At 43.7% G+C, this 13,979-nt stretch overlaps 1 protein-coding gene across 3 annotated transcripts in view; it reads right to left on the bottom strand.

Moving 5' to 3' along the window:
* The window catches only part of AOAH (acyloxyacyl hydrolase), a 231,926-nt gene that overhangs the window by 3,443 nt on the left and 214,504 nt on the right, over nucleotides 1-13,979 (bottom strand). For all 3 annotated transcript variants that reach the window (XM_060195860.1, XM_060195862.1, XM_060195861.1), the window contains exon 21: nucleotides 8,858-8,934. In XM_060195860.1, coding sequence (XP_060051843.1) covers nucleotides 8,858-8,934 — 77 coding nt within the window. The remainder of the gene's footprint in view (nucleotides 1-8,857; nucleotides 8,935-13,979) is intronic.

The raw sequence follows: 13,979 nt of genomic DNA, 5'->3' as shown, positions 1-13,979 counted from the left end.
CCTTTTTGTTGCCCTTGTTGTTGTAGCCTCGTTGTGGTTATTATTACTGCCATTGTTGATGTCGTTCGTTGTTGGATAGGACAGAGAGAAATGGAGAGAGGAGGGGAAGACAGAGAGGGGGAGAGAAAGATAGACACCTGCAGACCTGCTTCACCGCCTGTGAAGCGACTCCCCTGCAGGTGGGGAGCCGGGCGCTCGAACCGGGATCCTTTCACCGGTCCCTGCGCTTTGCGTCACGTGCGCTTAACCCACTGCGCCACCGCCAGACCGCCTCTTCTGATATTTTTTTATGTTATTTCTCAACATAGGAGGTGGTTATGTCCATTGCAGAAAGTTACTCGTTCTTCTCCTCCTTCTCTACTGTCCGCCTTTTTCTTTCTTTTTTCTTTTAACTTGATACACCTAAACCATCATCTGTTTTCCATCTACACCATGCCTCGGCCTCGCGTGAGCTTAATGTGCAGCTTGACGATACGAGAATCCGGCATGAAGCCCAGCCAGTCTATCTTGGCGTTACTCTGGATCGCACCCTGTCATTTCACGAACATCTCATAAAAACTGCAGCAAAGGTGGGCGCGAGGAATCACATCATTGCAAGACTGGCCAGCTCCTCATGGGGCGCGAGCGCTTCCACACTACGATCATCATCTCTGGCATTATGCTATTCCACTGCAGAATACTGTGCCCCAGGATGGTTCTGTAGCCCCCATGTCCACTTGGTCGATTCCAAATTATACTCCTCCATGAGGATCATTTCTGGAACCATCCATTCCACCCCGGTTCCATGGCTGCCAGTTCTCAGCAACATCGCCCCGCCAGATATTCGTCGGGATGCGGCATCATCTAAGTTCATTTCCCACGTCTCCGCTCGACCGGACCTGCCAATATACGCGGATATCTTCGCCCACCCTGTCCAACGCTTGACGTCTCGTCACCCAATCTGGTCCCCTACGCCTACACTGAACTTCTCTGTTCCAGTCTCTTGGAAACAGAGCTGGCAGTCAGCTGAGGTAAAGAACAAACACCTCATCACAGACCCCTTCGAGCGTCAACCCGGCTTTGACCTAGCACATTATGATTGGGCCCTCCTCAATCGCTATCGAACAGGCCATGGCCGGTGCGCCGCTATGTTCCATCACTGGGGAGCCAGAGACGACCTGAACTGCCCCTGCGGCTACAGACAGACTATGACCCACATAGTCAACGACTGCCACCTCTCCAGATTCAAAGGAGGTCTCAAAACTTTACATCAGGCTCAACCTGATGCTGTTGACTGGCTATGGAAGAAGGGCAAATGCTAGAAGAAGAAGAAGAACCTAAACCATCTTCCTAACAATGATATGGTAAGGAGGGTATTTGTGGTTATGCATTTCCCAATCTAAGCTGATTAGGTGTTAAGAGTGAAGATAAGAAGAGAGAGTTAAAATGAGAGAGCTTACATTTGAACATGTGGTTAACTGCTGGGTTTGAAAGCAATTAGTTGACTGTCACTCAAATGGAGATGAAAATATTTACGAATGTACAATGCTAATATACTAGTTTCAGATCGGAGTGGCAATATTATTACTGAACTAGGGATTTGTGATAAAATAACATTTACTTAACACCTACTGTGATTTTCTCTTTAAATCAGTTTCTGCTTGTAACTTCCATGAAGCACTGCATGGGGCCAGAAACTCCCATACTCTATCATTATTCTAAGTTTACTGTTCCCAGAACATTGATACTCTTTGCAAATATTTATTTTAGGGGCTGGGTGGTGATATATCCAGTTGAATGCACAAGGACCTAGACTGAAGACATCAGTCCCCACTGGCAGGGCGAAAGCTTCATGAGTGGTGAAGAAGCACTGCACGTGTCTCTCTCTCTCTCCTCTCAATTTCTCCTGTCTCTACCCAATAAGTGGAATATATATTGAAAGCTATTATTATTATCATTGTTATTTGCCACAAGTGTTATCACTGGAGCTCAGTGACTGCAAGATGACACTCTTGGCAGTTTTTTTTCTTTTCATTAATAGAGGGAGACAGAGAGAGATAGGAAGAGAGACAAAGGGAGAGAGAGACAGTCCGTAACACACACACACACACACACACACACACACACCTGCATAACTATTGTGAAGCCTTCCCCTTCCCCTACTGGTGGTGATCAAGGTTTTGAACTCTGGTCTATGCACACGTATATGTGTGTGGTTTAGTGGTTACACCCCCATCTGGCCCTATGAGTATACTTTTTGTGTATATCTATTCATAGTTTAACATAGTATAACAATATCAATTCATTTAAAATATTTAAAAGGACTAAGAAAAATAAACAAATAAATAAATAAATAAAATCAAGTACAATAAAGTCATCTGTAATCATAGTAACTAGAGACGTGCATTGCACCAAAGTCAAAGACTCGGGGGTGGGGAGAGAGTTCAGGTCCTGGAAGACAGAGGAGGACCTGGTGGGGTCTCAGTTGTTCTGTGGAAAACTGAGAAATGTTACACATGTACAAATGATTGTATTTTATTCTATTGTTGATTGTAGACCATTAATTTCCCAATAAAGAATTAAAAAAATTAAAAGAAGTAGCATTAGGTATAGAGCCTTTCTGATTTTTTTTTTATCTGTAAGACACACACACACACACACACACACACTCAGTCTCTCTGTAAATATCGTTTTATAATCTGTCCTTTTTGAGCAGTAACTTCCACACAGGAAAATGAGCTATTGTTGGTGAGTAGTTCCATGAGTGTTAGCAAATAAATATAGTTGAGTCATTGCCCCCACACTCGGTAATTTGCTTGTATTTACTTTGTTCTCTGTTACACACATATTTCCATGGCACTGAAGGAAGAGCTGTAGCATTGTGACTATTTAATGCACAGTATTCTGTTAGATGGATGCAATCTACTTGTGCCTATTTCACTAGTGGAGACTTCATTTAACCCTCTAGCATTTGTCTTCTGAATAGGAGGGAAAGGTAACCCTTTCTTGTCAATATCAGCAATTCAGAGGAACTGATATCACCAATGTGAGTAAACCAAGGCCAACCAGCAAGGCCTAGAAAGCAGAACAGCAACTCTTAAATCTCAATCTTTGCCTCACTTTTGTTGGAAACAGAGAGAAAAAAAAAAAGGGAGTCGGGTGGTAGCACATTGGGTTAAGTGCACATGGCACAAAGCACAAGGACTGGTGTAAGGATCCCAGTTCAAGCCTCCGGCTCCCCACCTGCAGGGGAGTCACTTCACAGGCGGTGAAGCAGGTCTGCAGGTGTCTGTCTTTCTCTCCCCATCTCTGTCTCCCCCTCTCTGTCTCCCCCTCCTCTCTCTATTTCTCTCTGTCCTATCCAACCACGATGACATCAGTAACTACAACAATAAAAAAACAAGGGCAACAAAAGGGAAAATAAATAAATATTAAAAAAAAAAAAGGGTGGGATAGATCAAGAAAAGAAGGATGAATACGGGATGACCACAGGATGAAACTTGGATGGGGGGAGAGGTACTACCACAAAGCAAGGAACTATGGGGAGGGAAAGGAATCGGGGTCTGGGGGAAGAGGGGGCTTGAGGCCCCTGATGGGTGGGGAATAAAAGTGTGCAGCAGACAACTGTTACGCAGAATGGGGGTGTGTGTATACATATGTGTAAACAGATGAACTGCAATTCACTAATCCCCCCAATAACATTTTTAAAAATTATTATGATGGAGATAGAGAGAAATAGGGGGTGAGAGAGGGAGAGAAAAAGAGAAACTTGCAGCCTGCTTCAGTGCTTGTGAAGCTGCCACTCTGCACGTGGAGTCTGGGGGCTTAAACCCAGGTTCTTGAACAGGGAGAATTGTTTGCTTTAGAAGTTACGCCAACCCCCATCTTCAAATTCTCTTCTTAGAACATAATTCTAGTTCTGTTGCTTCCTGGCCCACTTTTCCTCCCTCCATAGCTTTCCATTTCTCACAGGAACAAACAAAAATCACCCCCCCCCCCCCCAGATCTTAGGTAACCTGGTGTTTGAGCACTGCTCTGGATTCTTCCTCTGAATTCCGTGCTTATATTTTATGGCCCAGTTTTACACAAGCATTTTTATTTCCCCAACTGTGCCGGGATTTTTTTTTTCTTCATATTCAGATCTTTGCTCATTCAAAAAATTTTTCTGAAACCCTTTCTCAGCTTCCCTTCCCTTCCCTTTTATTTTATTTTATTTATTTGTTTTTTGCCTCCAGGGTTATCGCTGGGGCTCAGTGCCGGCACTACAAATCCACTACTCCTGGAGGATATTTTCTTCATTTTATTGGATGAGACAGAGAGAAATTGAGAGGGGGAGGGGTAGACAGAGGGAGAGAAAGAGAGATACCTGCAGATCTGCTTCACCACTTGTGAAGTGTCCTCCCTGCAGGTGGAGAGCCGGGGCTCAAACTGGGATCTTTGTTCGGTTCCTTGAGGTTTGTATTATGTGCACTTAACATGGTGTGCCACCACCCGGCCCCCTGCTTCCCTTCTCTTGACTAGTTCATGGACTTAGTTCTGATAGCACCTTCTTTGGGAAGAAAGCTTTTTCTGAAATCCCTCCTTCCCATCTCCTGGACCCCATAGCACCTGCACTTGAAGAGCTAGGAGTATTTATCACTTTAGTTAATCATCTATTTACTCTCCATTCTCCTTCCTCACCCTATAATCTCCTTAGACTGGAGGGGCTGATTCTTGTTCACTGTTGAATTCTCATTGCCTTTTTTTTTTTTTTTTAAACATTTTATTATTTCTTTAATGAGAGACCAGAGAACTGCTCAGGTCTAGCTTATAACCTCGGCGTCTACTACAGGGTAGGTATTCAATAAAGACTTTTGAACTGAAAACTGTGATCAGAATTGTTCAGCTCGAAATCCATGATCAACAGGCAGGCTTTAGCAAGACAGTGCTGGGCGTGGTTCTGGGGCTAAAGCTCTGTCATTCTCAGCCCACACAGGAACGAATGGCTCAGGAATAGCAAGGTTACAGTACATAAGAACTTTTGGATTTAAGACTCTATTCTCAATTAATCAGCCACAGGGAAAAAAAATGCAGTTGGAACACATGATACAGCCCTATTTTGAGAGAGCCTTAACCTCAGTGTTATTTTAGAGTCAGGGACAGGATGATCTCTGGACAGACCAGACACATTTGTCCCGAGGGACGTCAGTCTTTGAACTTCTGTTTTAGTTTGTTTCTAATTAACTCTCTTTATGACCAGCTTTTCATATCCCCGTACTCTACAGAAGCTGAAGGTTAACATTCTACAACGTGCAGAGAATGATAAGGATTACTTAATTGCTGAGGAAAAGAAAATAGATCATGAACTGTTTTAAACTTCAGACATTATGGGGATGGGGACGCAGATTGTAATATTTAGCTACTATCTAGTCAACGATTCTCTAGATCAATTCACCGTTCACAGAAAAAAGGTTAAATTATTCTAAGGCACACTTCTCCAACATTATTATCATTATTTAGGCTTTCCAGAAAAAAATTAGTTACTATTATTGATAGAGACAGAGAGATATTGGGAGGGGAGGGGGAGAGAGAGGGAGAGAGACAGCTGCAACTCTGCTTCACCAATCATGAAGCTTCTCCCTGCAGGTGGGGATTAGGGGGCTTGATCGTAGGACCCAGCACAGGGTAACAGGTGTGCTTAACCAGGTAACCAGGTGCACTACCACCTGGCCCCCTATTTAGGCTTTTTTAAAAACAGTGATGTGAGCATTTAAAAATCCCTTTAAAATTTCCACAATAGGATCAGGGAAATAGTTCCATTTGTTAGAGCACTGACTTGCATGTCTGAAGCCCTAGAAATCCCAGGTTGAATCTCCAGCACTACCTTAAGCCAGTGCAGAGTAGTGTGCTGGTCCTCTTCTCTCTCTTGCTCTTATTTATTTATTTATTTATTTATTTATTTATTTATTTATTTATTTATTTTCCCTTTTGTTGTCCTTGTTGTTTTCCATTGTTGTTGTAGTTATTATTGTTGTTGCTATTGATGTTGTTAGTTGTTGGATAGGACAGAGAGAAATGGAGAGAGGAGGGGAAGACAGAGAGGGGGAGAGAAAGACAGACACCTGCAGACCTGCTTCACCGCCTGTGAAGCGACTCCCCTGCAGGTGGGGAGCCGGGGGCTCGAACCGGGATCCTTATGCCAGTTCTTGTGCTTCTCACAACATGCGCTTAACCCGCTGTGCTACCTCCCAACTCCCTCTCTCTCTTTCTAAAAAAACATTTTATTTATTTATGAGAAAGATAGGAGGAGAGAGAAAGAACCAGACATCACTCTGGCATATGTGCTGCCAGGGGGGTCAAACTCGGGACCTCAAGCTTGAGAATCCAGAACTTTACCACTGCACCACCTCCCGGACCACACTCCTTCTCTTTGTGTGCTGGTCCTTCCTCTCGTTCTCTCTCCTTTTCATTCTCTTTCGTAATAAATTAATCTTAAAAAAAAAAGAGAGAGAGAGAAAGACCTCCCCAATATTTGTGGGACTCATCTGCCAGTAGAAATGCACACTTACTTTCTTTTTCTTTTTGAGACTGCTTTTCAGTCCTGTCATGGGCATCTGTTGAACCCAGAGTGTGTGAGTTTTGGGGTCAAGGCCTCCAGGAGAGGACACCCAGAGTGCGTCTCAGGCGTGGACCCTCGTTGCCATCACATCACACTTAGCGAAGGCTGGGTCAGAAGGACTATAGACAGGGGGAAGCTTGGCAGCTTTCACATTTTTAAAAGGTGGTAGAACAACTTCCCTGTTCTTCCTTTAAGTGTTTTAAGTAAAAGAGTGTCCTGAGAGAGTCCAGTATGTGACACAGATAAAAGAGGGGCTTCCTCTGTGGAGGCCAGGCTAATGGATGGAGGCCAAGGAGGGAGGGGACAGAGTCCTTGCTCTGTGAGGAAGCCAGAGTGGAACTGTCTTCCAGAACTGTTCTCCAAACTTCCAGAGACATAAGAAAGAGCTCTTATTGGGAGTCGGGCAGTAGTGCAGCGGATTAAGCGCACATGGTGCAAAGCGCAAGGACCAATGTAAGGATCCCGGCTCCCCACCTGCAGGAGGGTCACTTCGCAAGCGGTGAAGCAGGTCTGCAGGTGTCTATCTTTCTCTCCTCCTCCCTGTCTTCTCCTCCTGTCTCCATTTCTATCTGTCCTATCCAACAACAAGAGCTATGACAACAATAACAACTACAATAAGCACAACAACAAGGGCAACAAAATGGGAAAAATAGCCTCCAGGAGCAGTGGATTCCTAGTGCAGGCACGAGCCCCAGCAATAACCCTGGAGGCAAAAAAAAGAAAATAAAAAGAAAGAGCTCTTACTCCTCTCATACAGCATCCTTTCGGCAAGCAGCCATGGAAGAAATTATCTCATAGAGCTCACTTCCAGATTCCTTACAATTTTTTTTGAGCACTAGATTTATTTCTTATCATTAAAAATATCTTATTTATATTATTTATTTACTTATTATTGGATAGAGACAGAGAAATTGAGAGGGTGGGACGACTGAGAGGGAGAGCGACAGGGAGACAGGGAGAGCTACAGAGAGTCACAGACATGCACCCACAGGCATTAACCAATACCAAGGAACATCATCAGAGTTACCCATGGCCCTCTCTGGCTACAGCACTGTGGCATCTCTTAGCTATTACATCAAGCCTTCTGAATGGAAACAAACCTTTTTTTATTTTTTTGCCACCTGATTATTGCTGAGACTTATGCCTACATGACAACCATTCGTGAAGCTGTCCTCCTGCAGGTGGGGAGCAGGGGCTTGAACCTGTGTCCTTGCACACTGTAATGTGAGCACTTAACCAGGCCACTGCCTGGCCCCTTGACTTCCTATCTTATGGAGGCCATGGCTAAATCCTACCCCCCTCCACTGCACTAGGAAGCACAGAACTGATCTTTGGAAGTTTGCTCGTGCAGGACATTTGTCTGCACAAAGCTAAGGAACTATCCACATAGGTCAGGAAACCAGGTGCATGTACATAATCTTAGATTCCTTTCTGGAATCAAGCAGGATGAGAATAAACCCATGGGGCTGGTGAGACAGCTGACCTGGCTAGGGCACTGGTTTGCGTGTGTACGACTCAGGTCAGAGTCTAACCCAACACTGTACTGAAGGAGGCTTCAGTGCTGTGATCTCTCATTCTCTCTCTCTCTCCCTCCCTTTCTATCTCTAAATAAATTGACAGTTGAGGCTGGGTGGTGGCGCGCCTGGTTGAGCGCACACGTTACAATGCACAAGGATGTAGGTTTGAGCCCCTGGTCCCCACCTGCAGAGGGAAAGCTTCACAAGTGGTGAAGCAGGGCTGCAGGTGTCTTGTCTGTCTCTCACCCTCTCTATCCCTCCCTTCCCTCTTGGTTTCTGTCTCTATTCAATAAATAAAGATCATAAAAAAATTAAAAAAATAAATGGACAAACACACATATGAATTCATAATTATCTTGAAAAAAATAATAGCTTCTGGGGGTATAGATTGATGTGCCAACACCCATGTCCAGTGGAGAAGCAATTACAGAATCCAGACCTCCCACCTTCTGCACCCCATCAAGAATGTTGGTCCACACTCCCAGAAGGATAAAGAATAGGGAAGCTTCCAGTGGAGGGGATGGGACTCAGAACTCTGGTGGTGGGAACTGTATGGAGTTATGCCCCTGTTATCTCACAATCTTGTGAGTCATTATTAAATCACGAAAAAAAAGATAAAAAATATACACACACATTCTAAAAAAATCTTGTAGATTGCTTTGTATATGGCCATTTAAATGATATATATATATATATATACATATATTTCCAATCAAGAAAGAAAAATAATAGTCTCCTGTAAACATGATATGACTACACTTACCTTATTGGGATGGAATCCGTCAACAGGTTCGATGAGCTGCCAGGGCTGCCCTCCTCTCTTCTGCCACTCCTGTAGGACTATAGGACAGACAGAAAGAGAGTCACAGACATGCACCCACAGGCATTAACCAATGTCAAGGAACATCATCAGAGTTACTCATGGCCCTCTCTGGCTACAGCACTGTGGCTTCTCAGCTATTACATCAGGCCTTCTGAATGGAAACAAACCTTTTTTTTATTTTTTGCCACCTTGATTGTTGCTGAGACTTATGCTTACATGACAACCCCATTACTTCCATAGCTATTCCCCCCTCTTTTTTCCTTGATGGAGGGTGAGAGACAGAGAGAGAAACAGAAAGGAAGAGAGGCACAGACAAAAGAGAGTTAGAACTGCAACACTGCTCCTTGCCCTCAATAGAGTGAGAAACTACTTAGTCCTCAAGAAAATATATTAGGGTTTTAGGTGAATGTGGTTTGTGCCAGTAAGGAGGGAGATGGGGAGCTTGAGCTCTGACATACCCAGCGCCGATTTAAGACCATCTCAGCTCTTAGTGGCAAGTAGGCCAGCACTGCAGACGCAGTAGCGGAACATTAAACTTTTGTTAACTCCTCCTTAGACAAGCTGCCATTTCCAGACACTGTCCAGCAATCATCTTTCACAATCGCACCGTTCACCAGAGTTGTCATCACATAGAATTATCCCAGCATCACATTTAGCATGAGTATGGCCACAGAGAAAACATTATGAGCCCCCAAAGTGATGAAAAGCAATAAAGCTAGCCTTCAATTGAGGGGAAGAGACCAAGAATGCCAGTTGTTTCAAGGCAACAGCACAATTAACTCTTGGCTGTAATATCCAACAATCAATAAGAACTCCTCAAGGGGATTTTGAATCTCTAGGGAGCCTTCAGAGAGGAACAAATGAAATTGCTGCTCCCAGGGTAACCTGTGCCTTTACTTCACTGACTTGCTGTCAGGGGAACAGGCATAGATAAGATTTCTTCTGTTCTTTCCTCTTCTCCCTGAAGGGCAGAAATCTGTGCCTTCTTTTTTAATTTCCTTTCTCTTCTCGAAGGAAGGGATGGAGATTCTATTGGGAACTTTGCAAAGACTCCAAGATCCCAGGTTCAACCTCCAGCAACCCCATAAGCTAGAGCTGAGCAGTGCTCTCTGGTCTTTCTCTCTGTGTGTATCTTTCTTATTATATAAGTAAATAAGGGGCTGGGTGGTGGTGCATCTGGTTGAGTGCACATGCTATAATGCGCAAGGATCCAGGTTCAATCCCTCAGTCCCCAGCCTCAGGGGGAAAGCTTTGCAAGTGGAGAAGCAGAGATGTAGGTATCTCTCTTTCTCTCTCTGTCTCTCCCTTCCCTCTTGATTGCTAGCTGTCTCTATCCAATGAGTAAAGGTAACTAAAAATTTAAAAACTATGTAAATAAATATATATTAATAAGTAGTTACAGTGATTTGAAATACGGGGAATAAATGATGGAAAGCAAGAATTAAAAACTATGGAAATTGTGTGGAAATGTACCTCTCTTATCCTATAGTCTTGTCAATATTTCCACTTTATAAATAAAAATTAAAAAAAGAAAATATGGAAAAGCTTAATAAGGAAATACTGCCTAAACCAAGATGGTGATTCTTTTGAGAAAAAGTGTTTACTAGAAGCTAGGAGTCCAAAAAAGGTCATATCTACTTAATTATATTTTCTCTAGTGTGGTTCTACTTTGGCACGTAGGATAAAGTTCTTCTAGGTTACTTCTATTTTGATTCAAGTTTTATGTGCTATTCAAAAGCAAACTAAGTATGGGCCTTAGCAATATTCTTGTCTTTAGGTTCATGATTAATTAACCATTTGTTTGGCTTTATATGTTAACTCTATTTTTAGCCACCAGGTTCCAGATGTTACCATGATGCCAACCGGACTTCCCTGGGCAGACAAACCCACCAATGTGTCCTGGAGCCCCGCTTCCTCAGAGTTCTGCCCCACTAGGGAAAGAGAGAGACAGGCTGGGAGTATGGATCGACCTGTCAACACCCATGTTCAGCGGGGAAGCAATTACAGAAGCCAGACCTGCCACCTTCTGCATCCCACAATGACCCTGGGTCCATACTCCCAGAGGGATAAAGAATAGGAAAGCTATCAGGGGAGGGGATGGGATATGGAGTTCTGGTGGTGGGAATTGTGTGGAGTTGTACCCCTCTTATCCTATGGTTTGTCAGTGGTCCCATTTTATAAATAAAAATTTAAAAAGTCCAGACTTTAGAAATGTCTTATCATAGAAAACAATCCAAATGGTATTAAAAGAAATGTTACCCACTACTAAACCTGCAACCATCCTATTTACAGTGGAAAACATTTTCTCATGGGATTTTTGTGTCTGTGAGGGCCTCAGTCCTTGTGTTATTTAAGGTAGAGGCAGTCACTCACAGGCAAGAGTTAAAGCTATTTGATCTTAAACTATCTATTAGAACTAGCCCTAGGTAGAGTGTTTTTTTTTTCTTTTTACTGTTTTCTTATCTTAGGGTCAAGTTTGCTTTCCCTGAATAAATACAATTCCAGATTTCTTCCCTGATTGCTTTCAGAGTGAGAGGTACAGAAAGTCCAAACCCAGAGTATTAAGGTAAATGGTTTAGTTTCCTTCTTATCTGGGACCGTAATCCAAGATAAGTAAGTGAAGTCTGATCTGTTCTTCAGAGCACCTGAATCAAGCTTCTCGAATGACCGTGAGTAATCATTTGGAGTTTGGTGCACAGCACATAAAGTCAAAGACACTCTGCTAATGGCCAGGTTTGCAGAGATGTAACAGCAAGTACAGAAGCAGTCTCACAAACAGATGGCAGACCTTGGACAAACAGCAGCACTAGCAGACAGTCAAAGAAGAGAAATCTACTTGTCAGTAGGCATTCTGAAGCTTCTGACTGCTTTTTACAAACATACATACGAAGGAATGAAGAAACATGTCCGTTCCAATTAAGTTGTCTTGGCTGCCGAGGACAGCTGCTGGTATAAGCTAAACCCCAGAGTCAAAATAACCTTGTCAGACAAGTGGCATTTTTCTTTCTCAGTTTTGGAAGTATCGTCCAAATGAAGGACCAGTGGGAGGATGAGTCAGCGAAGACTTAAAAAAAAGACTTTAGAGATGAGTCATCATCTTTTGGGACTGGACTGAGGCTGTCAGAGTGGATAGGCTGTCAAATAGGTTTGTTCTACCCTCAAGGGACACCCAGGCCCCTTGAGTGCACTTTGCTCTGATGCAGGGTGAGAAGTGTGAATTTCTTATAAAGAGTGGATATTTGTGAAAGCACAGTCATCTCCCATACAGCATAGAAATGAGAGGAGAGACTTTTTTTTTTTCTTCTTTTGGTGACCATGAAGACTATAGATTTAAGGGACAGGGTGGTAGTGGGCCTGGATGGGCGTCTGTGCTACATACACTGTGCAAGGTAGGTGGTTCCCACCTGTAGGGGGAATCTTTGCCAGCAGTGCAGCAGTGTGGCAGGTCTCTCCCTCTCTCTCTTTTTCTCTCTCTGCCTGCAGGGTTATTTTAAGAGTTCAGTGACTGCACTACAAATCCACTGTTCCTGTGGCCATATTTTTTCGATTTTGTTGTTGTTGTTGTTGGATAGGACAGAGAGAAATTGAGAGGGGAGGGGAAGATAGAGAGGGAGAGAGAAAGAGAGACACCCGCAGAACTGCTTCACCATTTGTGAAGAGATCCCTCTGCAAGTGGGGAGCTGGGGGCTCAAACTGGTATCCTTGCGTGGGTCCTTACGCTTCATACTATGTGCACTTAACCCTGTGTGCCACCGCCCAGCCCTTTCTCTTTCCCTCTCTATCTCCCCCTTACTCTATTTATGGCTGTCTCTATCCAATAAATAAAAATAATAAAGATATAAATAAATAGAAACGGCCATACATTTAGTAAGTGACTCTAGGATTTTTATTTCTGAGAGGCCACAGGATAATTTTTGCCACGGCACCCTTGAAAAACTATCGTGGGTATGGTATGGTGGTGGCACGGTGGGGGGTGGGGTTAGTTAACAGTTACTGAGCTGTTAACACCACTGTTTAGTGATTGTTACTTTACTCTCAAAGAAAGGGACCCTGAATGGATGATGACTTGGGTGTGGCTGTGTAGCTATTCTGAGCCAGAGAAGAACTCAGAGACTATAAATTCGGAGCACTTCTAATGACGGCACATGGAAACTGGGAACCTGAGGCAGAGGAGGTTTCTGGGATGGTGAGCTGCCTGCGAGTTAGAGGTTACCCAAAGAGAAAGATAAGGGAAAGGGTGGGTCCTTTGCCTACTTTGGGAAATGCTAAAATTTCAAAGTAAAATTTCCCTTTGCCAGAGGTTACCTTTGGGCATTGGACCTTACCTTACACTTCTGAAAACAAGACACACATTCCTGCTCTTTCAGAAGTGGACGCAATGGCACCTAGATGTGAACTGCTGGAATCTATGTCAGACGTTTGGGCAGTTTCAAGGGTAGTTTGTCCCCATTGTCCCTGTTCCTTATGGAAGACTGTGAGCCTTCCATTAGGAGGACTCCACCAACTGCATATGGTAAAAAAGATGGCCTTGTGCTCCAAAAACAACTTCACATATATTTTTATTTTATTTTTTTTCCTCCAGGGTTATTGCTGGGGCTTAGTGTCAGCATGATGAATCCACTGCTGCTGGTGGCCATCCAACCGCCCCCCCCCCCCCCGCATTTTATTGGATAGGGCAGAGAGAAAAAGGATAGGTAGAGAGGAAGAGAGAAAGAGAGATGCCTGCAGAGCTGTTTCACTGCTTGTGAAGCATCCCCCCAGCAAGTGAGGAGACGAGGGCTTGAACCTGGATCCTTGCGTGGGTTCTAGCACTTAGTACTATGTGCCATTAACTGGGTGAGCCACCGCCTGCCCCCCCAATATATTTTTAAGGTCAAAATATCAAGAAATTCCCTGACTTGCTGATGACGATTACTAAGCTAGAAGAGAAATACCAGGACCCCCAGCATTTAGTATTTAGTGGATTTAGCTAGTATCTACTAGTATTTGATATTTGGTAGTATTTGGTAGCTAGCCATCTTACCAGGTGGCTCAGAAGGAGAAGTTGACATGTTACTATGTG

Source organism: Erinaceus europaeus, chromosome 8 (genome assembly GCF_950295315.1).
Source record: "Erinaceus europaeus chromosome 8, mEriEur2.1, whole genome shotgun sequence".
Lineage (NCBI taxonomy): Eukaryota > Metazoa > Chordata > Mammalia > Eulipotyphla > Erinaceidae > Erinaceus > Erinaceus europaeus.
The sequence above is the reverse complement of the archived record's forward strand: the minus strand, read 5'-3'. Positions and strand labels throughout refer to the sequence as shown.